Source organism: Somniosus microcephalus, chromosome 11 (assembly GCF_052327205.1).
Source record: "Somniosus microcephalus isolate GS21.2 chromosome 11, FLI_Smic_1.0, whole genome shotgun sequence".
Classification (NCBI taxonomy): domain Eukaryota; kingdom Metazoa; phylum Chordata; class Chondrichthyes; order Squaliformes; family Somniosidae; genus Somniosus; species Somniosus microcephalus.
In genome coordinates, this window is record NC_140997.1 from 110119856 (window position 1) to 110146247 (window position 26392).

At 47.4% G+C, this 26392-nt stretch overlaps 2 protein-coding genes across 2 annotated transcripts in view; one reads left to right on the top strand and one right to left on the bottom strand.

Moving 5' to 3' along the window:
• The window catches only part of nckipsd (NCK interacting protein with SH3 domain), a 282238-nt gene that overhangs the window by 218716 nt on the left and 37130 nt on the right, over positions 1-26392 (bottom strand). The window lies entirely within an intron of this gene.
• Positions 16834-26392, top strand: part of LOC147110825 (NCK-interacting protein with SH3 domain-like) — a 31155-nt gene continuing 21596 nt past the window's right edge. Inside the window, exons 1-2 of the mRNA XM_086001186.1 lie at positions 16834-21190; positions 24405-24575. Of these exons, the coding sequence (XP_085857312.1) occupies positions 21011-21190; positions 24405-24575 (351 nt within the window). The 5' untranslated portion in view covers positions 16834-21010. The remainder of the gene's footprint in view (positions 21191-24404; positions 24576-26392) is intronic.

Consider the following 26392-nt stretch of genomic DNA (forward strand, 5'->3'; position numbering starts at 1 on the left):
CCAATCTCTCTCTCACACTCCCAATCTCTCTCTCTCTCACACCCAATCTCTCTCTCTCACACACCCAATCTCTCTCTCTCACACTCCCAATCTCTCTCTCTCTTCACACTCCCCAATCTCTCTCTCTCTCACACTCCAATCTCTCTCTCTCTCACACTCCCAATCTCTCTCTCACACACCCAATCTCTCTCTCTCACACTCCCAGTCTCTCTCTCATCTCTCACACTCCCAGTCTCTCTCTCTCTCTCACACTCCAATCTCTCTCTCACACTCCAAGTCTCTCTCTCTCTCTCTCACACTCCAATCTCTCCTCTCACACTCCAGTCTCTCTCTCTCTCTCTCTCACTCCCAATCTCTTTCTCTCTCCCACACTCCCAATCTCTCTCTCTCTCCCACACTCCCAATCTCTCTCTCTCTCCCACACTCCCAATCTCTCTCTCTCCCACACTCCCAGTCTCTCTCTCTCTCTCACACTCCCAATCTCTCTCTCTCTCTCTCTCACACTCCCAATCTCTCTCTCTCACACACCCAATCTCTCTCTCTCTCACACTCCCAGTCCTCTCTCTCTCTCTCTCTCTCTCTCACTCCCAGTCTCTCTCTCTCACACTCCCAATCTCTCTCTCACACACTCCCAATCTTTCTCTCTCACACTCTGTCTCTCTCTCACACTCTCAGTCTCTCTCTCTCTCTCACACTCCCAAACACTCTCTCTCTCACTCCCAGTCTCTCTCTCTCTCACTCCCAGGTCTCTCTCTCTCACACTTCCCAGTCTCTCTCTCTCTCACACTCCCAATGTCTCTCTCTCTCACACTCCCAATCTCTCTCTCTCTCTCTCTCACTCCCAATCTCTCTCTCTCACTCCCAGTCTCTCTCTCTCACTCCCAGTCTCTCTCTCTCTCACTCCCAATCTCTCTCTCTCTCACACTCCCAGTCTCTCTCTCTCTCTCTCTCTCTCTCTCTCTCACTCCCAGTCTCTCTCTCTCACACTCCCAATCTCTCTCTCACACACTCCCAATCTTTCTCTCTCACACTCTGTCTCTCTCTCACACTCTCAGTCTCTCTCTCTCTCTCACTCCCAGTCTCTCTCTCTCACACTCCCAATCTCTCTCTCTCTCTCTCACTCCCAATCTCTCTCTCTCACTCCCAGTCTCTCTCTCTCTCTCACTCCCAATCTCTCTCTCTCACTCCCAATCTCTCTCTCTCTCTCACACTCCCCAGTCACACTCACTCTCTCCAATTCCAATTCCAATTCAAATGCTTTATTGGCATGAAAGTTTACAGAGAACCATATTGCCAAAAGCTTACATAGCAAAAAGGTACAGTTTTCCAACATTCTGTAGGTGCCAATCGATTTGACATTTGTTGGGTACATACAATATTACTTTTAAAACAATATTAATTTTAAACAGTCTTTCTACTTCATTTGGTACGTTCAATATTAATTTTAAACAGTCCTCAGGTTGTGACAATGTTGTTACATATTTGGCCCCAAGGTATGGTCTGTCTCCTTCTCCCAGGACTAATCTCAATTTTGACAGGTCATCCAATTCCTTGAAATCTGGGGTTGTTTGGCTTAGCTTGTTGAATAATATGTTTCTTGATGTGTTGAATTTTTCGCATTTTAGGAGGAAAATGCATTTCTGTTTCAACCTCGCCGGCCAGACATTGATCGCATATTCTATTCTCTCTAGGCTGCCAGGATTTCTTGTATCTGCCTTTTTCAATTTCCAGTTGGTGGTCGCTTAGTCTGTACCTGGTGAGGGGTCTGTCTCTGTTTTGTGTCTCTGATGGTCGTGAGGTAGTCTGCCAGTTTATATTCTCTTTTTAGGGCCCAGTAACATTCTAATCTGCTTTTGGCTTTCGGTTATTTTGTTCCAATGTTCCAGGTAGGTTTCTTTGCATTGTTTAATGATTTGGTTCACTCGGATTGGTGTTTGGACGGCTGTGTTGGTCTGGGGCTGGGTCAGGGGTCCGGCTGAGTACTTAGTTTCAGTAGCAGCTGACTCAGGGGGACTCTTTTCTGGGTTTAGCTCTTGGGTCTGAAAGGCTTTGAAATGAAGGGTGTCTGGGGAGCTAGATTTGAGGTGATTTAGGAAGTTTAGTGCTCGTTTTTGGATGTTTATTATCAGTGGGTATCTGCCTAGTTCGGCTCTGCATGCATTTTGTTGGCGTTTTTCTTTGGGTGCGAAGGATGCTTCGGCAGAATTCTGCATGTAGGGGCTTCTATTGTGTGTTTTTCCCATTTAGTGTAGCTTTGGTGATTTAGCGGGCCCCATACTTCACTACCGGTACAGTGCAATGGGCAGGATTATGCTGTCAAATATTTTGAGCCAGATTTTGATTGGGATTTGGATGTTGTAGAATTTTCTTTTTATTGCTCCCAGTCACACTCTCTCTCACACTCCCAATCTCTCTCTCTCTCTCTCTCACACTCCCAGTCTCTCTCTCTCTCTCACACTCCCAGTCTCTCTCTCTCACACACTTCCAGTCTCTCTCTCTCTCACACTCCCAGTCTCTCTCTCTCACACTCCCAATCTCTCTCTCTCTCACTCCCAATCTCTCTCTCTCTCTCACACTCACAATCTCTCTCTCTCTCTCTCTCTCACACTCACAATCTCTCTCACACTCCCAATCTCTCTCTCTCTCTCAATTCAATTCAAATCGCTTTATTGGCATGACAAGGTACACCTTATGTTGCCAAAGCATCGAAAAATATTCATGGTTGAAGACAAAAAATACAGATCTATCCATACAGTGTATAAACAGATATATCCCTGATTGTATAAATATACATTCATATAATTTGTATGTACTCTTTTCTTATATTTAGTGGTTCTCCCTCTGTTTATGGCAAGCTGTAACATAGTGTGCTGCTAAGGTTACACAATTTCTCTCTTTCCCTAGTAGGTATGGGAGTTTTTGGTCGTCATTCAAATTTCTGAATTCCGGGCATATTTTTGTGAATTTTGGGTAGAAATTCTCCCTTATGCCCTGATATTTTCTACAAGCTGTGAGGAAGTGCATCTCTGTCTCCATCACTCCCTGACTGCAGTGAGAGCATATCCTGTCCTCTCTTGGTAGCCGGGTCTGCCTGTGTCTACCTTTTTCGATCGCCAGGCTATGTTCACTAAGTCTGTACATTGTCAAGGTTTTTCTCAGTTTCCTATCCTTTACCATGGTCAGGTAATCAGCCATGCTGTATTGTCACACTCCCAATCTCTCTCTCTCTCTCTCTCTCACACTCCCAATCTCTCTCTCTCTCACACTCCCAATCTCTCTCTCTCACACTCCCAATCTCTCTCTCTCTCTCTCACACTCCCAATCTCTCTCTCTCTCTCACACTCCCAATCTCTCTCTCTCACACTCCCAATCTCTCTTTCTCTCACACTCCCAATCTCTCTTTCTCACACTCCCAAGCTCTCTCTCTCACACTCACCATCTCTCTCTCTCTCTCTCACACTCCCAATATCTCTCTCTCTCTCTCTCTCTCACACTCCCAATCTCTCTCTCTCTCTCTCTCTCTCACACTCCCAATCTCCCTCTCTCTCACACTCCCAATCTCTCTCTCTCTCTCACACTCCCAATCTCGCTCTCTCACACTCCCAATCTCTCTCTCTCTCACTCCCAATCTCTCTCTCTCACACTCCCAATCTCCCTCTCTCTCTCTCTCTCTCTCACTTCCAGTCTCTCTCTCTCTCTCTCTCACACTCCCAGTCTCTCTCTCGTCTCCCCCCAGCCTCTCTCTCTCTCTCTCCCCCAGTCCCTCTCTCTCTCTCTCCTTCCCTCTCTCTCCTTCCCTCTCTCTCTCTCCCTTCCCCTTCCCTCTCTCTGTCCCCCTCTCTCTATTTCCCCCTCTCTCTCCTTCCCTCTCTCTCTCTCTCCTTCCCTCCCTCTCTCTCTCTCTCTCCTTCCCTCTCTCTCTCTCCTCTCTCTCTCTCTCTCCTTCCCTCTCTCTCTCTCTCTCTCTCTCTCTCCTTCCCTCTCTCTCCTTCCCTCTCTCTCCTTCCCTCTCTCTCCTTCCCTCTCTCTCCTTCCCTCTCTCTCTCCTTCCCTCTCTCCTTCCCTCTCTCTCTCTCTCTCTCCTTCCCTCGCTCTCTCTCTCTCTCCTTCCCTCGCTCTCTCTCTCTCCTTCCCTCGCTCTCTCTCTCCTTCCCTCGCTCTCTCTCTCCTTCCCTCGCTCTCTCTCTCCTTCCCTCGCTCTCCTTCCCTCGCTCTCTCTCTCTCTCCTTCCCCCTCTCTCTCCTTCCATCTCTCTCTCTCCTTCCATCTCTCTCTCTCCTTCCATCTCTCTCTCTCTCCTTCCCCCCCTCTCTCCTTCCCCCCCTCTCTCTCTCCTTCCCCCTCTCTCTCTCCCCCTTCCCCCTCTCTCTCTCTCTCTCCTTCCCCTCTCTCTCTCTCTCTCTCCTTCCCCCTCTCTCTCTCTCTCTCCTTCCATCTCTCTCTCTCTCTCTCCTTCCATCTCTCTCTCTCTCTCTCTCTCTCTCCTTCCCTCTCTCTCCTTCCCTCTCTCTCTCTCTCTCCTTCCCTCTCTCTCTTCCCCCCAGTCGCTCCCTCTCTCTCTTCCAACAACAACATGCCCTCAAAAAAGCCTCGGCACCGCCGGGGCATATATATATAGCGGTCGATCTGTCTGTCTGTCATTCCGTCTGTCTGTATTGTATAAACTCGAAAGTTATAGAGCGTACCTACATGTGTGTTACATCGAAAGAAAGCTTACAATTCCAGAACCGTCATAAGCGTATTTACGTTTCGGCGAGACAAAAATTGCGCCCGCGGTATCCAAAAAACGTTCAACATTACGCTCATTATCCGCTGATTCGCATCGAGTGACGTTGAGGTCGACCAATCGTACGGTCGAGCGACCCGACGGTCGACCAATCGCTGCGTGGCGGGGGCGGGTTCCTGGCGCGTGCGGGCGGGCACTCCTAGAGTAGAGTGACGGGACGATTGACCAATTCTACGCTTCGGTGACCTGACGGTCCACCAATCGGTGCGTGTGTGGGCGGGCCTTATCGTACTCAACCGAGGTGAGTCGCCGGCATCTTGATTCCAAGCTTTTCATTTCTTTTTCCCGCTTTCTGCGTCTTTAAAAAAAAAAAAAAAAAAAAAAAAAATTTGCTTTTAAAACACATTGGTTTTTTTAAATAAGTTAATTACTTTCTAAATCTTTTATCTAATCTCATTAATTTTCCTACCTTTCCCCGTTATTGCAGGTAGGCCTCGAAGCCTGGGCGTCTGTTGCCAGCCATGCTGGACCCAAGGCAATTGTTTTGTGGCAAGCTCCTCCCACCCCTCACCCCCGACCCCCCCCGCTGGAACCCAATTCCGAACCAGCCATCTTGGTAAAGGCTGGCTGGGGCTTCATTCGCACTTGCGCTGCACGGCACACGCGCACCTCCACACAGCGCGGCCAGAGGGAAGCGAGCAGGTTAGCAGGGGGGAGCGGAGACGGTTAACCCGGCAACCGGGCTCGCCAGCCGCAATCGGCCGTCTCAAGCCACTCAGGCCCGGTCCCGGAGATCGGGAGGCGGGGAGGGGAGGAGGGTTACCAATGCAACCGGGCCCGGCCAGCCGCAATCGGCCGTCTCAAGCCGCCTCAGGAGGGCGGGGCTCGGGCTGACCGGGGCGCTGCGCTCGGCATGTCAGTGCGTGGGGCGGCACGGAGCTCAGCGGAGCCATCGCTGGCAGAGGGGAGAGGGTCTGCTGGCTCCCCCCTCCCCTTTCTCCCCCCCCTCCCCTTTCTCCCCCCCTCCCCCCTCCCCTTTCTCCCCCCTCCCCCTCCCCTTTCTCCCCCCCTCCCCCTCCCCTCCACTTTCTCCCCCTCCCCTCCACTTTCTCCCCCTCCCCCTCCCCTCCACTTTCTCCCCCCCTCCACTTTCTCCCCCCCTCCCCTTTCCCCCCTCCTCTTCCCCCCCTCCTCTTTCCCCCCCTCCCCTTCCCCCCAGTCGCTCGCTCTCTTTCCCCCCCCCCCGCCCCAGTCGCTCGCTCTCTTCCAACAACAACATGCCCTCAAAAAAGCCTCGGCACCGCCGGGCACTCCAGCTAGTCTATATATAAAAATAGTTCTGTCTGTCTGTCTTTCTGGGCATCACTCAAAAGTTATAGAGCGTACCTACGCATATGTTATATCAAAAGAAAGGTTATGATTAGGAGGGTGTCCTAGGCGTATTTACGTTTTGGTCAGACAAAAATTGTTCGGACAGTAGACAAAAAACGTTAAAAATTCCGCTCATTAGCGGTTGGCCAATCATACGGGGGAAATCCGCTCATTAGCATTGAGTGACGTGAAGGTTGACCAATCCTACGGCGGGGGGGGGGGGGGGGGTTGCTGCGTCACCGGGGGGCGTTTCATGGCTTGTGTGGGCGGGGCCTAATCCTTCAAACTGAAAAGCAAGCGGTGGCCATTGTTGTTTGTGATGCAGCAACTGTGCCTTTGTCCGACCATGGGCCCCAGTCCCACCCTCACCCTCCTCCTTCTCTCCACTTTCTCCCCTCCTGTCACCCCGGCCGCTCCGCTCGCGGGTTGTTTGCATCCACGGTGGATGAGCTGCCTGCAGGCCTCAGGCCTCGAAGCCTTGGCCTCTCCTCGCCAGCCACGCCCGAGCTAGGCACCGCCCGTCCTGCTGGGCCCGATTCCAAACCAACGGCCCGCCATCGCCGCCATCTTGGTAAAGGCTGGCCCCCTCCTTCTCTCCGCTTTCTCCCCTCTCTCCTGTCACCCGGGCCTCTCCGCTCTGCAGGATGTCACTGCCGAGCTCTTCGGGTCGGAGGGAGCGGGAGCTCAGCTCGGGTGACTCGGGCCGAGCCTCGGGCGCTACGCCACCCACGGGGTCTCCGCCGCTTTCTCCCCTCTCTCCTGTCACCCCGGCCTCGCGGAAGTAGGAGCAGCGATGATGGGCTGGTGGGGAAGGAGCTGTTGCTTGGGGCCGCGGTCGCTGCCCTTCGCCCGGAGGCTCGCCTACTCTGACGGCTATTTCAAGCGGCTGTGCCGGCGCCAGCTGCCCGCCTCCGAGCCCGAGTGGCGCCGGGTGCTGGAGCCTCTGCTCCGCTGCGGGGCTGCACCGACCGGCACCCGGGCTCGCTCTCGCTCGGGCCGCCGCACCATGGCGCTGTGCATTAAAATCCAGATAATTGGGGAAACAGTTTATCCGCAGTCGAGGTTTTGTATTTAAGTGTTGTGTTTGGATCAGAGATTCCACACAAAAGGAATGAATGGGGTGGGGGGAGGGAGGACTGCAAGCTTCTATTGGAATTATGCTTGGACAGCGTCTGAGTTCATGAAGCCAGCCAAAGATAACTGTGTTCCTTAAGAATATTTCTTATTTGAAGATATTATTGTTGGATTTTTCTAATTTTTGAGAAAAACATTCAAGGAGCCAGTTAAAATAATCTTGACGTGTGTCTTCATCATTAATTCCAATTCTGCTCAAAATTGGGGTTTGTTTCCCCAATTTTCTCCTTTTACTCTCCTGAAGGCACTAACTCCTGCTGGAGCACAGATCCATAGGCACTCTCAGTGCTGCAATGAAGTGGCTCTACTTCACGTGTCAGCCTTGACATTGAGTGTCGTCAGGCTATTCAGTTGCGAACTGTATTGAGCCCGAGCCTGAGCTCCCTTTCCTCCCCCCACCCCCCTTTCCCCCCCAAACACACTTTCCCATCCCTCCCCCCACCCCCCTTTCCCCCCCATCACCCCGTCCTGCGGCCCCATCACCCCGTCCTGCGGCCCCATCACCCCGTCCTGCGGCCCCATCACCCCGTCCTGCGGCCCCATCACCCCGTCCTGCGGCCCCATCACCCCGCCCTGCGGCCCCATCAGCCCGCCCTGCGGCCCCATCACCCCCTCTCTGACAGACAAACTCATTTATTTATATATATATATAAAATTATTTGTACTTTTTTCATAACATGTCCTCAAAAAAACCCTCGGCACTGCTGGGCACTCCAGCTAGTTAAATATATTCAAGAAGGAGTTAGATATATTTCTTAATGCTAAAGGGATCAAGGGATATGGGGAGAAGGTAGGGACAGGGTACTGAATTTGGATGATCAGCCATGATCTCATTGAATGGCAGCGCAGGCTCGAGGGGCCGAATGGCCTACTCCTGTTCCTATCTTCTATGTTTCTATCTATGTAGGAATATCTATGGGGGGAGTGGGACTGTAGGAGTATCTGAGGGGGGGAGTGGGACTGCAGGAGTGATGTAAAAAGTCTACTGAGCACTTGGTTTGAGTATAAAACAAGGCTTAAATCAACTGTTTCAAAACCATGAGATTCCTGGTTACAGAAACATCCTCAGCAAGCTGGGCCCTCGCCCGAATATTTATACTCCTTGGACGGCGCCACCAGCTGGCCACCCAGTGTTATTTCATGAGTCATGATAAGACGGGATCGTTTTTGGAAGATTGGATGATTCTTCGGAGCAACACGGGGCCGGGAGCTGCCAACCATGACTGTAGGGACGTCCAATGAGTGGAGCGACGCTGGAACCTGAAGAATCGCTCGTGAGGAGTGACATTGGTGGACGTAGAAAGAAGAGACCTGATGGAATGCAACGTGTCAGGGAGCATAGTTTCCTACTGCTGGTCTGGTAGGTTGCGTGACCTCCGTGCAAGACAAACAGCGTTCCAAATGATAGCGTTGTATCTCTCAACCTGTCCGTTACCGATGGGATGATACGGTGTCGTTTTGCTTGTGGCGATTCCCCGTTGGGAAAGACAACTTTTGAGTTCGCTTGACATGAAGAAGGGACCCCGATCAGAGTGGATGAAATTGGCCGTACCACAAAGGGAAAAGACCTGATCGAGGCAGTTGATCACTGTGGAAGTAAGCATATTGGGACAGGGGAAAGCAAAGGGAAAGCGTGAATATTCGTCCACCATAGTAAGTAAGTAGGTGTTTTGCGTTGAGGAAGGCAATGGGCCTTTGAAGTCAATGTTGAGTCGCTGTATAGCGTGTATGAGCGAGCCATCTGATGGATGGAAGAATTGCGGTTTTAATTCCGCACAGATTCTACAGGTGGAGCAAGTTCTTTTCACATCTTCCGTAGAAAATGGGAGATTTTTAGATCGCACAAAGTGCAACATACGGGTAATGCCAGGATGGCATAAGTCAGTATGAAGGTCCGCAAGAGTCGAAGTTGACATGGAAGAGCAGAATGCACACGTGAGGGTGTCCAGGGCCACATTCTCTTTGCCGGGTCGATAATGTATGGTATAGCCAAAGGCGGCCAATTCCCTCCTCCAGAGTTATATTTTGTTATTCTTGATTTTAGTGCATTTCCGGTTAGCCAGCATAAAGGCCACGGAGCGTGAAATGACAACGAGCGAGAAAATGACTCCATTTACGTACTGCTTCGATGATGGCCGTAGCCTCCTCCTCGACAGGAGGATAATGGAGCTCGCTATCCTGCAAAATTCTGGACAGAAATGCAACGGGTCGACCACCTTGATTCAAGGTAGCCGAGATTGCCACATCCAATGCTTCGCACTCGACCACGAAAGGGAGATTTTTATCGATGGAACGAAGCGTGGCCTTTTTCCAGTTGTCGGTTGAGGAGGTTGAAAGCTGAAATAGCTGTTGCCTCCAACGGAAATGACTTTGCATGAAGCAGGGGTTGGATCTTGTCGGAGAAGTAGGGTATCCAGTTCGCATAATAGGCGAACATGCCAAGTGCCCGACGAAGAGAGCCGAGATTCGTAGAGGGAGGGAGCTCCTGAAGCGGACGAAGTCGCTCCGGATCCGGTTTGATGACACCGTTGCCCACCCAGTAACCAAGGATGTTGGCTGATGGTACTGATTTCACAGATTTGGACTCATTTAAGGTTAAATTGCGACAACGGAGAACGTCAAAAAATTTCTGGAGGTTGGCATCATGCTCCTTCTGGTCATGACCAGCAATGGTGATATTATCCAGATATGGAAAAGTGTCTGTTAAGTTCTTCTGTTTGACTAGGCTATCCATTGCCTGTTGAAAGATGGCCACCCCATTGGTGACCCCAAATGGAAGGCGACAAAACTGGTAAAGCCGACCATTGGCCTCAAAAGCCGTATACTTTTTGTCAGAGTCCTTTAACGGTACTTGATGGTATGCGCTCTTTAAATCAAAAGTTGAAAATACCGTGTAGTTGGCAAGGTTATTGACCATGTCATCGATGCGTGGTAGTGGGTAGGCATCCAGGTCGGTATACTCGTTAATAGTTTGCGAGTAATCGAAGCAAAGACGTTTCTTGTGTTGCTTCAGAGGATTTTTAACAACGACGACTTGAGCCAGCCAAGAAGATGAACATGGCTCAATGATACCATCAGCTAGGAGGCGAGAGATTTCTGCCTCGATAAAGGATCGATCATCTTGGCTGAAATGTCGTGATTTAGTGACTATGGGCTTACATCGGGGGAAAGATGGGCAAACGAGGGCTCATCGAGCAAAGCGGCCGAAAGCGCACAAAATGGTACTTTGGAAATGGTAAGCTCCGGCTTTGACCCTCCAAACTCGAAAGTTAGCCTTTTGTGTTGTTTCTGGAAATCCTGTCCCAGGAGCACATCACTGCATAGGTTTTTGAGCACCCCGAGCCGGGTGGAGAAATAAGTACAGCCATTGAGAATAAGGTCAACAAGACAAAAGCCTGAAGAGTTGGTGGTCAGTGTCGTCCGAGCCATTGCGATTTCCCTGTCCGAGGGGTAAATACGCAGTTTTAACTTACTGACAGCCCGCTCACTAATGAAGCTGTCAGAGCTGCATGAGTCGATTAGTGCACTCAAAATGTGTCCATTTACCGAAACCTTCGTGGCTGCATGGGACAGACTTTGGGGAAAAACAGCTGTGATGGGAGGAGGGGCAGTTTTACCCTTGACAGCTATAACCTTAATAGTGGTTCTTGGGGGAGGAGCAATTTTATAGATTGCAGCTGTAACCTTAGTAGTGGCTCTTGGGGGAGGAGCAGTTTTATAGATAGTAGCTGCAAAACTAACAGGGGGTCTCGACCGGTATACCTTAGAAATGTGGCCTTTCTTACTAACAGAGGCTCTTGACTGGCATACCTTAGAAAAGTGACCTTTCTTACTGCAATGATTGCAGGTTGCGTTATGAGCAGGACAAAATTTCATACAGTGGAATGCACCTCCACAGAAGAAACACTTCCTTCCAGATTGCCAAGATACCATTAGGGCAGGATCGTCATCAGTGAAGGCTTCTCGGGTAGGGTTGTCATCAGCTAGGTTAGAGTCATCATCAGTGAGGGCTTCTGCCCGAGACCAATCGAAGGAGTCATTATAAGTGATAGCAGCAGCCCGTGCACGTGGTAAAAGACAGGTATCTGCATTCCCCTTTGCTAAGTCCAGGGAACATGCCTGGTCATAGGCAGCCTGTAACTCGAGGCTTTTATTCTCCAACAGACGCTGGCGTATGAAGGAAGACGTAATTCCGTTACTCAAAGAATCCCGAATTAGCTCCTTCTGGTACTGCTCAGTTGTGACAGCTTTAAGATTACAATCCTTGCTGAGCCTGCGAAGCATTTGAAGGAATTCAAGTGATTCCCCGGGTTGTTGTCGAGTAGTGGCCAGTAGATGCCAAGCAAAAATTTTGTTTGGAGCCTCAACATACAGTCGCTGTAATATTAGGATAGCGGAGTCATAGTCTACACAGTCTTCGATATAGTCAAGCACATGAGATACATAATTGGCAAGTATCTCTAATTTATCAGGAACATTCTCACCACACATCCTGAGGAAGTTGCTGAAGGTACGATACCAGTGTTTCCATACCTTAGCAGTTGTAGGTGAATTCGGGTCCAGGTCAAGACGGGCGGGTCTGAGTACTTTGTCCATGATGGATTGATTACTACGCCGGAGTTCCCTTCTACAGTTGAAGTCGTAGCTGGCTGTTCCCGAAATTACTCAGAGCGTGGAGCCGATACACAGTTGATTAAATTGATGTAAAAAGACTACTGAGCACTTGGTTTGACTATAAAACAAGACTTTAATCAACTGTTTCAAAACCATGAGATTTCTAGTTACATCACTAGTTCCTGGTTACAGAAACATCCTGAGCAAGCTGGGCCTTCACCTGAGTATTTATACTCCTTGGACGGCGCCACCAGCTGGCCACCCAGTGTTACTTCATGAGTCATGTTAAGATTCATGACAAGGAATATCTGAGGGTGGGTGATTGTAGGAGTATCTGAGGGACGGAGTGGGTCTGTAGGAGTATCTGAGGGGGGAGTCGGACTGTAGGAGTATCTGAGGGGGGTCTGCAGGAGTATCTGAGGAGCGATTGTAGGAATATCTGAGGGGGGGAGTGGGACTGTAGGAGTATCTGAGGGGGAAGTGGGACTGTAGGAGTATCTGAGGGGGGAGTTGGACTGTAGGAGTATCTTGGGGGGGAGTGGGACTGTAGGAGTATCTTGGGGGGGGGGGAGTGGGACTGTAGGAGTATCGGGGGGGAGTGGGACTGTAGGAGTATTTGGGGGGGAGTGGGACTGTAGGAGTATCTGGGGGGGGAGTGTAGGAGTATCTGAGGGGGGAGTGGGACTGTAGGAGTATCTGGGGGGGGGAGTGGGACTGTAGGAGTATCTGAGGAGGGGAGTGGGACTGTAGGAGTATCTGAGTGGGGGAGTGTAAGTACCAGAACTGAGGAAAAACACTTTCTTGTGACAGCATTTAACAGTGAATTAAAGTCACCTGACCCAGATAGATTGTATATTCCCCATAAGTGAAGGAGGTTGGGAATCCATCTTTTGATCCCTTGGTTAACATAATCCCAGAATCTAATGTGTTGAAGTGCAATAAAAATTCATGAAAATGGCACACATGCCAAAGGACTGAAGAGTGGCAACTATGAGTACTTGCCCAAGAAATGGGAAAGGGCTAGGCCAGGAAATCAGTGCAGTTCGTCTCACCTCAATCATGCACTATTTCCTCAAGCCCATAACATAAAATTAGTGAATAGCTGGAGAAACGTGTCTGATTCAGGAACAGTCAGCCTGGATTGGCAAAGGACCGGCCATCCTTTTTTAATTCAGTGCATTAATATTGAACAAGTCTTTCTCAATCCCTGGATAACAACTTCTCTCTCATTTTGAAGTGGGTGATAATTTCTTTCACCTTTGTTTATTGTGTATATGTTCCATCCACCTTGCATTGTATTTCTTTTGGCTTCTCATTACTTTTTCACCTGTCTCACTTACCTTGACAACTGACAATATCCTCCGACCGGACATTTTCCTTGCATGTTTTGAAAATATTCTTGCCTGACAGCAAATGCCAACTTGATACTGGTTTGGTTAACGTTATCTGCAAATCTTGCATCACTGGGAAGCAAAAACTAGTACACAGCTATGCGAAGTGTGTGTAATAACTAGCTGCCTAGATGTTACCCTGTTAAAGAATCTCCAGTACTGTTTTCCACGACTCTATTTAACAACATTAATTTGCCTTGAGGTTTGAGGTAACTAAAGCATGGATGTGGGTTTTAGCAGCAGATGTGCAGAGACAGCGAGATGGAGGTGGAAGTAGGCAGCCTTGGTAATGGAGAGGGTCAAATAGGACACCAAGGTAATGGGACACCAACATAAAAATAAAACAAAAAAGGTGACTCAACAGTGGCTAGCAAGGGAAATTAGGGATAGCATAAGGTCCAAGGAGAGGACATCTAAATTGGCCAGAAAAAGTAGCAAAACTGAGGATTGGGAGCAGTTTAGGATTCAGCAAAGGAGGATAAAGGGATTAATTAAGAGGGGGGAAATGAGAGTAAGCTTGCAGGGAACATAAAAACTGACTGTAAAAGCTTCTATAGATATGTGAAGAGAAAAAGATTGGTGAAGTCATGCGTAGGTCCCTTGCAGTCAGAATCAGGGGAATTTATAATGGGGAACAAAGAAATGGCAGACCAACTAAATAAATACATTCTGTCTTCACAAAGGAGGACACAAATAACCTTCCAGAGATTTCAGGGAACATAGGGTTGAATGAGAGGGAGGAATTGAATGAAATCAGTATTTGTAGGGAAATGGTGTTAGGGAAATTGACGGGATTGCAGGCCGATAAATCCCCAGGGCCTGATAATCTACATCCTAGGGTACTTAAGGAAGTGGCCCTAGAAATAGTAGATGCATTGCTGGTCATCTTCCAAAATTCTATAGACTCTGGAATAGTTCCCATGGATTGCAGGGTAGCTAATGTAACCCCACTATTCAAAAAAGGTGGTGGAGAGGTAGTGGGGAAAATGCTAGAGTCCATTATAAAAGATGTAATAGCAGAGCACTTGGAAAACAGTGACCGGATCGGACAAAGTCAACATGGATTTACAAAAGGCAAATCATGCTTGACTAATCTACTGGAATTTTTTGAGGATGTAACTGGTAAAATAGATAAGGGAGAACCAGTGGATGTGGTGTATTTGGACTTTCAGAAGGCTTTCGATAAGGTCCTGCATAAGAGATTGGCGTGCAAAGTTAAAGCACATGGGATTGGGGGTAAGGTACTGACTTGGACAGAGAACTGGTTGGCAGACAGGAAGCAGAGAGTTGGAATGAACGGGTCTTTTTCCGAGTGGCAGGCAGGGACTAGTTGGGTACTGCAGGGATCGGTGCTAGGACCCCAGCATTTCACAATATATATTAATGATCTAGACGAGGGAACTAGATGTAATATCTCCAGGTTTGCAGACGACACAAAGCTGGGTGGGTGTGTGTGCTGTGAGGAGGATGCAGAGAAACTCCAGTATGATTTGGACAGTTTGGGTGATTGGCAGACGCATGGCAGATGCAGTATAATGTGGATAAATGCGAGGTTATCCACTTTGGTGGCAAAAACAGGAAGACAGATTATTATCTGAATGGCAATAGATTGGGAAAAGGGGAAGTGCAACGAGACCTGGGTGTCCTTGTGCACCAGTCGATGAAGGTAAGCATGCAGGTGCAGCAGGCGGTTAAGAAGGCAAATAGTATGTTGGTCTTTATAGCGAGAGGATTTGAGTACAGTAGCAAGGATGTCTTGCTGCAGTTGTACAGGGCCTTGGTGAGACCACATCTTGAGTATTGTGTGCAGTTTTGGTCACCTTATCTGAGGAAGGATGTCCTTGCCATGGAGGGAGTGCAGTGAAGATTCACCAGGCTGATACCTGGGATGGCAGGAATGATGTATGAGGAGAGATTGGGTCGATTAGGCTTATATTCGCTAGAGTTTAGAAGAATGAGAGGGGACCTCATTTAAAAGAATAAAATTCTAACAGGACTAGACAGACTAGATGTAGGAAGGATGTTCCCGATGGCGGACGAGTCCAGAACCAGGGGTCACAGTCTAAGGATAAGGGGTAAGCCATTTAGGACTGAGATGAGGAGGAATTTCTTCACCCAGAGAGTGGTGAACCTGTGGAATTCTCTACCACAGAAGGCAGTTGAGGCCAACTTATTAAATATATTCAAGAGTTAGATATATTTCTTGAGGGTAAAGGGATCAAGGGATATGGGGAGAAAGCAGGGACAGGGTACTGAATTTGGATGATCAGCCATGACCTCATTAAATGGCGGAACAGGCTCGAGGGGCCGAATGGCCTACTCCTGCTCCTATCTTCTATGTTGCGAACGGTCTGGTTCAGCCTCAGACAGTGGCCAGGGAGAGGAATGGAGTCAATGGTTGGGGAACAGAGTTTGTGGCAGGGATTAAAGACAATGGCTTTGTGCTTCCCAATATTTAATAACACCTTTAATGTAGAAAAACATCCCAATGCTTCACAGTAGGAGGAGATATTAGGACAGGTGACCATGAGGTGGGTTTTAAGGAGGGTGGAGAGGACATTCCAGAATGTGGGGTCTAGACAGTTGAAGACACAGCCACCAATGGTGGGGTGAAGGAAAGGGGGTGCAGGGGATGCACAAAAAGTTGGAGTCAGAAAACGAGGCTTCTCTGAGGGTTGTAGGGCTGTATGAAGATACAGAGATAGGGAGGGTCAAAGTCATGGTGGCATTTGAATGCAAAATTGAGATTTTAATATTTGATGCATTGATGGGCCAGGAGTCAATGTAGCAAGGACAGGATTGATGGTTGAACGGGACTTGGTGTCAGTTAGGATACGGGCAGCAGAGTTTTGGATGAGTAGAAGTTTACAGAAGGCGGTAGGTGGGAGGCCAACGAGGCGAGCATTGTAATAGTCAAGGTTTGAGGTAACTAAAGCATGGATGTGGGTTTTAGCAGCAGATGGGCAGAGACAGAGAGATGGAGGTGGAAGCAGGCGGTCTTGGTGATGGAGAGGGTCAAATAGGACACCAAGGTTGCAAACGGTCTGCTTCAGCCTTGGATAGTGACCAGGGAGAGGAATGGAGTCGATGACTGGGGAACGGAGTTTGTGGTGGGGATTAAAGACGATGGCTTTGTGCTTCCCAATATTTAATCGGAGGAAAAATTGGCTTATTCAGGATTGAATGTCAGACAAGCAGTCTGACAACAGGCAGTGGAGGTGGTGGCAAGGTAGAGCTGGGTGTCGTCAGCGTGTATGTGGAACCCAACCCCTTGTCTTGGTTGATGCCACCAAGAGGTGACATGTAGATATGGAGGAGGAGGCCAAGGCTAGATCCTTGGGGGTCCCCAGAGGCAACAGTGTTGGGGTGGGAAGAGAAGCTATTTCTAGAGATGCTCAGACTGTGATTGGATAGGTAAAAGTGGAACCAGGTGAGGGCAGTCCCACTGAGCTGGACAGTGATGGTGAGGCATTGGAGGAGGATGGTGTGGTCGATCGCGTCCATGGCTGTGGACAGGTTGGTTACTCCTGCCCTTGTTGATCTGATTTGATCTGTCTGAAAAATTTCTCTCTCTTTTCTACTGTAGATCTCTTGATTATCGGTGTGTTCCTTTTTATGATATTAGTTCTTATTTTGTATTCCCTCAAAGTCTACTGTTTCGAGGTCCAATACTTTGTTGAGCTGTGCTTCTTACATAGCCTCCTGAACACCTTTATTCCAATGATGGTTATCGTTCGATGCTTTGCAATTAGTTACCCCCACCCAATGTGAAGAAAGAAAATAAGAAAGACTTGCATTTCTATCGTGTCTTTCACAGGATGTTTCAAAGTGCTTTACAGCCAATGCAGTACTTGTTGAAGTGCAGTCACTGTTCTGTTGTAATGTGGAAGGACCACTTCCGACAAATGCAAACCTAGTCTGGGAGTAACCTTGGCAAAAGCTCATCAGCTCACGGACGGTAACACAAGCTGCCTTTTTCTCCCCGATTCTGACAGGCAGGCTGTACATCTCCAATTTATTAAGATATATAAAATTATCAGAAGCAGTAGTCAAATAACATAAATTGGAATGGTTTATGTATCCAAGTAAAACTTCTTGAAACTTTGTTAATTTCTTGTGACTTTGTTCCACCAGTTACCACCAAGGCTTAGCCAGGATCGAACTGGGAGAGACTTTGGTTTATATTTAGAACAGCAGATTCTGGCCACTAAACTCCCCGTCGCAAATAGAGTTCAAGGGGTTGTTAATCGCCTCTCAGAAACCTGGCTCAAGCTTTTCATCCATTTCCAAGACAACACAGGGCTGAGTGCATTGCTCACATGATCCCTGATGTGACAACCAGTCAAAACTGATCAGCTCTGTCTCCTGCAGTCAGATAACCAATATATGTGATCCTCAATGAACACATGTTAAAGAATCAATCCATGGCGAGGTGATTCAGCTGCCTGGGAGTGAAATTTTGCATTGCAGGTAGTGAGGTGTACCTTCTCCAACATGGAGAAAACCAAGCCAGCACAGAGACACCAACACAGGCTTCTCGGCCCTCTTGCATCATCAAACTGAAGTGACCACAATAACAGCCCAGCTCCAAATTCCCACGATCAACTATTAGAAATAGTATTTCTGAAATGAAACGGCATGGAATCCTGTACTGGTACAAGCATCTCCATTCGACTGATTGTGCTTTAATTAGTGACGCTTCTGACCCTTCAAAATTGTGCAAGTGAAGCCCTTTCTGTGATTGTGTATAATTCTCTAGTTCAGGTAGAGTTTGTGTTTGTTTGTTGATGTGTTTGTGAACTATTCAGGGACTGTGTTAAAGAAGCTGTGCCTCAGTGGGTAAGGTGCTGGGGTGACCTGGCACATACTCTTACAACAGCACCAACTCCACTGCCCCTCTCTGCAGTCAGAGAGCAAAGCCCAGCTCTGCACACCTGTACTAGTGCTTGCACAGACCGCTGCTCAGTCTCACTGACTGCCAGTGAGATTTTTCATGTTACAAGATGGCTAGCTCTCCTCTCTGGGTTAGTTAAAAGCAGCCCAGCAGAGCGCATGGGCTCCTGATCTTTAACAAGTTGAGGTTGCACTGGTTGTGGTTATTAAAGTTGTCGTTTGTCCTATGTCAAATGTTGAGCTGCTGCTGGTCCAGTTACAGTTATCGGTACTACTTGCATCATTGGGAAGTACAAACTCCTCGCAGCTACACCAGACCTGTGGTGAGTGATTGGCCTCATCTGTGTCGCTAGCTTCCAGCAGAATCCAAGCCATCAGGAGATTTTATGTTCCCATCCTGCTTTACACATATGATTGGTTTGTTCACAAACAGAGCAAGATAGCCTTTGCAACTGTAATTACAGCAAGACGATGCTTCATGATAGAGAAGAAAGCTAGTTTTGATTTGGTTTGATGTAGATGGATTTATTTTCATATGGCTGTCACTGACTGGTTTTTAATACTGTATGTAAATAACTATTGTAGATAGAATCATAAAATGGTACAGCACAGGAGGAGGCCATTTTTTTCCCATCGTGCTTGTGCTGACTCTTTGAAAGAGCTCTCCAATTAGTCCCGCTTCCCTGCTCTTTCCCCATAGGCCTGTAAATTTTATCCCTTCAAGTATTTATCCAATTCCCTTTTGAAAGTTATTATTGAATCAGCTTCCACCGCCCTTTCAGACAGTGCATTCCAGATCACAACAACTCGCTGTGTTTTTATAAAAAAAAAATAAAAAAAAAAAATGTTTCCTTCTGTCACCTCTGGTTCTTTTACCAATCACCTTAAATGTGTGTCCTTTGGTTACTGACCCTTCTGCCACTGGAAACAGTTTCTCCTTATTTACTCTATCAGAACCGTTCATGATTTTGAGCACCTCCAGCAAATCTCCTTTTAACCTTCTCTGCTCTAAGGAGAACAATCCCAGCTTCTCCAGTCTCTCCACATAACTGAAGTTCCTCATTCCTGGAACCATTCTAATAAATCTCTTCTGCACCCTCTAAGGCCTTGACACCCTTCCTGAAGTGCGGTGCCCAGAATTGGACACAATACTCCAGCTGAGGCCAAACCAGTGTTTTATAAAGGTTTAGCATAACTTCCTTGCTTTTCTACTCTATTCCTCTATTAATAAAGCCAAGGATCCCATATGCTTTTTTAACGGACTTCTCAACTTGTCCTGCCACCTTTAAAGACTTGTATACATACACTCGCAGGTCTCTCTGTTCCTGCACCCCCTTTAAAATTGCACCATTTAGTTTATATTATCTCTCCTCATTTTTTCTACCAAAATATCACTTCACACTTCTCTGCATTAAATTTCATCTGTCATGTGTCTGCCCATTTCATCAGTCTGTCTATATTCTCCTGAAGCCTGTTACTATCCTCCTCATTGTTTATTACATTTCAGAGTTTTGTGTCATCTGCAAACTTTGGAATGATGCCCAGGTCATTAATATAGATCAAAACGATCAGTGGTCCTATCTCACTGCTACTGTCTAATTTCTGTGCCTTAACCAATTGTATATCTGCACTGCCACTGTCCCTTTAATCCCATGGGCTTTAATTTCATAGAATAGAATCATAGAATGGTTACAGCACAGAAGGAGGCCATTCGGCCCGTTGAACCCATGCCAGCTCTCTGCAAAAGCACTTCAGCTAGTCCCACTACCTTGCCCTTTCCCTATAGCCCTGCAATATTTTTCCCCTCTGGTACTTATCCAATTCTCTTTTGAAAGCCATGATTGAGCCTGCCTCCACCACCCTTTCAGCCAGTGCATTCCAGATGCTAACCACTCGCTGCGTAAATTTTTTTTTCCTCATGTCGCCTTTGGTCTATTTTGTGGTACTTTGTGAAACGCCTTTTGAAAGTCCATTTACACAAAATCAACTGCACTACCCTCATCAACCCTCTCTGCTACTTCATCAAAGAACTCAATCAAGTTAGTCAAACACGATTTGCCTTTAACAAATTCGATGTGACTTTTTCATTTATTAGCCAAGTTCCAATTTTCCAAGTTCCAATTAATTGTGTCTCGGATTATTGTGTCTATAAATTTCCCCACCACCAACAAATTTGTAACATTTGCAGTCCTTTGGTGTCATCCCCATATCTAAGGAGGATTGGAAGATTATGGCCAAAGCCTCTGCAATTTACACCATTACTTCCCTCAGTAACCAAGGATCCATCCCATCCAGACTGGATGACTTTCCTACTTTGGGTGCTGCCACCTTTTAAGTATCTCTGGTTTCTATCTTTATCCTATCCAATTTCTCTACTTCCTCCTCCTCAACTGTGACATTGGCAGCATCCTCTTCTCTAGTGAAGACAGATGTAATTTTAATTTACTAACTTACTAACACTAGCTTTCTCGAAGGATTGTGCTTCATTCATTCCTCCTTCTTGCTTTCAGAGACTGTAGAAATCTCTCCACGGACTGTGTCAACTGTTTCATCTGTGAGTACAGCCTCTCTGGACACTCTGTACACTGGCTCCTCCAACTCCCCTGAGCCACAGCAATCTATAGCCACTTCCAGTCCTTCGGCAACCCCTCCACCCCTCCCGACTCGAAGCACTTTTACTGCCCCTAGGTATCCAACCAGCATCCCTCTCCACGCTAACACAAGCCCAGCACTTTCGGCTGATGCCCTTAGTTCCAGCTGCCAGCTGCAAGCATCCTTCCACATCGACTTGAATGCTGAAAGCGTGCTCAGTCAAACCCAGAACAAAGAGTCTGCATCATCAGTGTCGCCTTCAGCATCTGAAGCAGAGCCCTGCAAGCCCATGGTCTCCGTGCCCAAGACCATTGGAGCTGAGCTGATTGAACTGGTTCGTAAGAATACAAATCTCAGCTATGAGCTGTCGAGGGTGGCGATTGGTGTGATGGTCGGACACATTCAAAGTTCTGTCCCCGCTGTAATGGACGTCATGGAGCAGATCCTGCTTTCCCTGGTGGAGAGTAAGGTAAGTTACTGGGCACCATCTGCTGTGATGGTTTTCTGTTTCTGTCTGAGCGAATGAACCAAGTCCTTTTTTTAGGTACTGGGTGTTTAGAAATCTGCCATTCTTTGAACTATGCCTCATGCAGTGTTCTGTAACTCTTCTGGTGAGAAGCTTTACTGATACTGATGCTTAAACAGTTTTCGCCCCGAACTGGAAAATGTCTTCAACTTTGCTTCGAATTTCCCCCCTTCCCTCGCCTTCACATGGTCCATCTCTGACTCTCCCCTTCCCTTCCTCGACTTCTTTGACTCCATTTCTGGGGATAGACTATCGAGCAATATCCAGTACAAGTCCACTGACTCCCACAGCTACTTTGACTACACTTCCTCCCACCCCTCTAAGGGCTCTATTCCATTCTCCCAGTTTTTCTGTCTCCGTCACATCTGTTCCGACTATGCCACCTTCCATACCAGTGCTTCTGATATGTCTTCCTTTTTAGTCAACCAAGGATTCCCCTTTACCATGATAGGGCCCTCGACCATGTCCATTCCATTTCCCGCACTTCTGCCCACACCCCTTCCCTTCCCACCCAGAACCATGATCGGGTTCTCCTTGTCCTCACCTTCCACCCCACCAGCCTCCACATTCAACGGATCATCCTCTGCCATTTTCGCCACGTCCAGCGTGATCCCACCGCCAAGCACATCTTCCCCATCCCTCCTTTCAGCATACCGAAGGGACCGTTCCCTCCGTGACACTCTGGTCCACTCTTCAATTACCCCCAACACCCCCTCCCCATCCCACTGCACCTTCCTGTGCAAGTGCAGGCGATGCAACACCTGACCTTTCACCTCCTCCCTTCCCACTGTCCCGAGCCCCAAACACTCCTTCCAGGTGAATCAGTGATTTCTTGTAATTTAGTTATTGTATTCACTGCTCACGATGTGGTCGTCTCTACATTGGGAAGACCAAACACAGATTGGGTGACCGCTTTGCGGAACACCTCTGTTCAGTCCGCAGTCGTGGCCCTGAGCTTTTTAATTCTCCGCCCCACTCCCACTCTGACCTCTCGGTCCTCGGCCACCTACACTGTTGTAATGAAGCTCAATGCAAGCTCGAGGAACAGTACCTCATCTTTCTATTGGGCACTTTACATCCGAACTCAACATTGAGTTCCATAATTTCAGATCATAACCTCTGCCCCCAAGTTTTCGGATTGCAGATGTTGCTGATGAATTCTCATCCTTGTTTTCAAATCCCTCGCCCCTCCCTATCTCTGTAATCTCCTTCACCCCCACAACACCCCCGAGACATCCGCGCTCCTCTAATTCTGCCCTTTTGAGCATCCCTGATTATAATCACTCAACCATTGGTGGCTGTGCCTTCTGTTGCCGAGGCCCTAAGCTCTGGAATTCCCTGCCTGAACCTCTCCGCCTCACTACCTCTCTTTCCTTCTTTAACTCGCTCTTAAAACCTACCTCTTTGGCCAAGCTTTTGGTCACCTGCCCTAATTTCTCCTTATGTGGCTCAGTGTCAAATTGTTTGATTTTTAATAATCCTGTGAAGTGCCTTGTGACGTTTTACTACGTTAAAGGTGCTATAGAAATACAAGTTGTTGTTAATTCTGCTGCTGCCATTTACACCTCCTCTAAACCATCTTTTGTTTCTTTACTGGTCCCATTACCGTCTCCTTTTGCTTTGCATCATCATCCCTTGTGTCATTTCTTGTAATTTTTCCACTCCTTTCCCCCCCCCCCCTTTCTTCTGTTTCGCTCTCACACCTGGCAGCTATCCCTTGCCCTGCCAGTACACTTTACACCCAATCTCAGCCTATTACCATCTCGTCTAGCTTCTAACACCTTTCATTGTCTCTTTTTTACTTCTTTTGTTTCTTTTATTCTTTTGTCCGATCGCTGCCCTGCCTCCGATCCATCTTTTCTTTCCAGTTTTGAAGAAGGGTTCGACCCGAAACGTCAACTCAAATTTCTGTCCACGGATGTTGCCTGACCTGCTGAGTTTTTCCAGCATTTTCTGTTGTTATTTTGTCATTTAATCTCTCCTGCCTTCCATCCTATCACAGACCTTCCCTTTTGTTCTTTCCTCCCCTCCACCTTTCCCTGCCTCTGTACTTGCTTAAAAATCTGTTACATCTCTAACTTTTTGCAGTTCTGATGAAAGGTCATCGACCTGAAATGTTAACTCTCTTTCTCTCTCCACAGATGCTGCCTGACCTGAGTATTTCCAGCATTTTCTTTTTTTATTTCTAAAGCAATATCTTCACTGATAAAATATTACATGTCTTTTGTACCTTTTACTGATTTCATTGAATAAAATTAATTTCTCTGGTATTCTGAAGGTTTCACAGCATTAACACTCCCCCAGGAGCTGACTAATCACACCTTCCTCAGCTGTGCTTGTGGACAGCGCTTGTTGGGGAGCTGTTACTGCCATTCGCACACATGACCTCACCTGACATCCACTTAGTGACGAAGAACAGCAACCCTGGCTTATTTGTCCACCTTTCACACATTGTTCATGAACTTAAAGTCAATAAACAGACTGACATCTTTGTGGACAGGGTAGCCCAATGCACCAGCACAGACTGACCTCCAAAAGCATCTCCTCCCTAATTTCCAGCGACCCCATTTATATACCATGGGGTAGATAGAGACACTTGCTGCAGCATGTCAGTAGGCGGGATTGAATGGTGTTTGCAGCATTAGTTGCCAAGCTGTCTCTGCCCTCTCCACATCACCGCCACTAGTTTCTGCACAAGGCCCTGACTCGGACAAGGTAAATTGAGGGGACTCTGCTGGCGCAGTCTGTTCTAAATGACTGCAACTTCCTGACAAAACTGTGGTGTAAAAGGATACCTTTGCCTGCCCTCTCTTTAGCGTGCTGCACTGGCTCGTGCTCTCAGACACCCTTGCTGGGTGTCCTTGTTCTCTCGCTGTGAGGGGCACCCTTGTTGATGATCTCTCTCTACTGCAACCTAGTTGTCCCCCTCAAGTTGTTGGGCTGTCATTTCACAGACTGGCTGTCCTCCAGTGCCTGTCCAAAATGACTGGTGAATGTTCGTGGGAAAAGTGAGCATCACAGCTGTGCTCACCTGATGTCGACACACCGTAAATGCCTCAACATCTTATCCTGCTGAGAGGGCACCTCCACACTCCAGCCCCCATTGATGAAGCTGAATGTAAATGGCCATCATAATCAGCAATGTTTATTTTCCTAGGACCTCAGTTCAGCATTACCCAGAGGACAGGGGTGTCAGGATGAACAGCGACTTGAAGTAATCTTTGCTGATCTGGCAAGACACAAAAACGATGCACAGCAGAGGAGCTGGGCATTGCATGAGGACGAGAGCATTATTTCCTGCTACTTAGAGGAACTGCTGGGTATTCTGGTGAGTACCGGATAAGAAATGTTGCAGGTTACCAACCCCCCTCAGTGGGTTCCGTGTTACTGTTTAAATCCTGTGTGATTGTGTGGGATGGATATCCTGGGAAGCAAAACCTTTCTTCATCTTGCAAACTACACAGCTCAGGAGTATCCTGACCCACCACGCTCCATCACTGGGAATGTACCCTTTCTGATGTAATGTCCTGCCTCATTGTTGTGACCCTTCGCCCTCCTGTACAGTACAGAAGGTTTCACTATTAGTTTGCTTTTCAAGAACTATTTGTCTCTTGTTTATAAAACAACATTCATCGACTTCAAGTGCCATCTTATGATGCATGTTATCCAAACGCTGCATGAATACCTCAGATCTGTCACAGTTCCTCAAACTGGATCTCTTGGGAGCACCTCCAGCAGCTTGAGGCAGTAGTTCAGGACAGCAGACACTTGAGGGTTGGCTCGCTGATCTGAAGCTTCTGCTGCTGCCACCCTCTCTGGAACATTCTATTCGGCACTGACTGAAGGTGCAAAGAAATGCTCTCTGGGATACCCAGTGTTTGGGAAAGGAGAGTTCAGTTGGAAGGAGTGTGTTAATGAGTGGCTGGCATTATGGTGTGCAAGCAACAAAGCTTCCTTCAAAAGTAACTAGGAATGTTTTTAGAGCGATAAGATCCACACCTCTACTGAAGGGATTTTTACTAGTCCTAGCCCCTTTAGGGCTACCCTGGATCAGGCGTATTTCTCAGACGTTCACTTTCAACTAAAGTTTGAGGTAGTCGAATCCTAAAGACGCTTAATTGGGCCTAAAGGACCGGGCTATCTCTCCCGAAAGAAAAGGAACAACCCGAGAATGTTACCATCCTCCAGATAGCGCTTTTAATAAGTTTAGTTAAACTGTAACATCCCGGATACTATGAGGGTCCAGAAAACTCCCTCAGAATTCTGCAACTCCTCACTAAAAAGTGTACAGAGATTGAGTTCGCGAGTTTTTGACATAGAAGTCTTGTGAGACAATTCTTAAAAATATATAGATTTATTAAAGACCGACATGCAATTTACAGTTGGTGAATCAGTCAATCGCAACTTTAACGGTTCTAAAAAGAGAAAACATACTATCTTTTTAACAGAGAATCTTTCTTTTAAATCTTAACTTCGCTACAGTATTACTGTTCTTAAAGTTCTTTATACAGGATATCCATCAATATCAAATACCTTTGATCCCCGAGCTACAAAGAGTGGTAGACTACAGAGCCATCTCTGAAGCCGAGAATCGCATTGCCCGATTTAAAGCGAGTCTGATATCTCATTTGAGAGTTCAATATTTATGCCCTTTTCCAGTGGTATCTCCTTTTAAGGTTTTCTGCTGATGCAAGTTAATTATCCCTAGTGATTTTTCTGCCGACCTCTGCAGTTCTTACTGCCACATCAGCTGGTAGCATTGCAGAATCTTTCTCATCTCTAGGTGTCTTAAGTTTACCATATAAAAACGGTGAACGGCAGGTGTTCCTTTGTCATCTTTATGAAGGCAGATGTTCCTTAAAGATAAGAATGTGCCATCTTTACGAAGTTTAAATTATAACACCTTATCCAGAGTGAACCATTGTTTTGTTCCCAAAAGGTCAGCCTGTCGCAGCCCTTCACCTTCTGTTTCAATAAGGTTATTTATTCAGGGTCAACAACTGTCTTATTTCAATAGCCAGAATTCTTTCACAGCTATTTCACAGTCAAGTTTCTAAATTTCCAAACCCAGTTTGTCATGTTTTAATAAGGCCAGAATTCTTTCATAAGGTAGTGTGTTTTTCTGAATAGGTTCTATGGCTGATT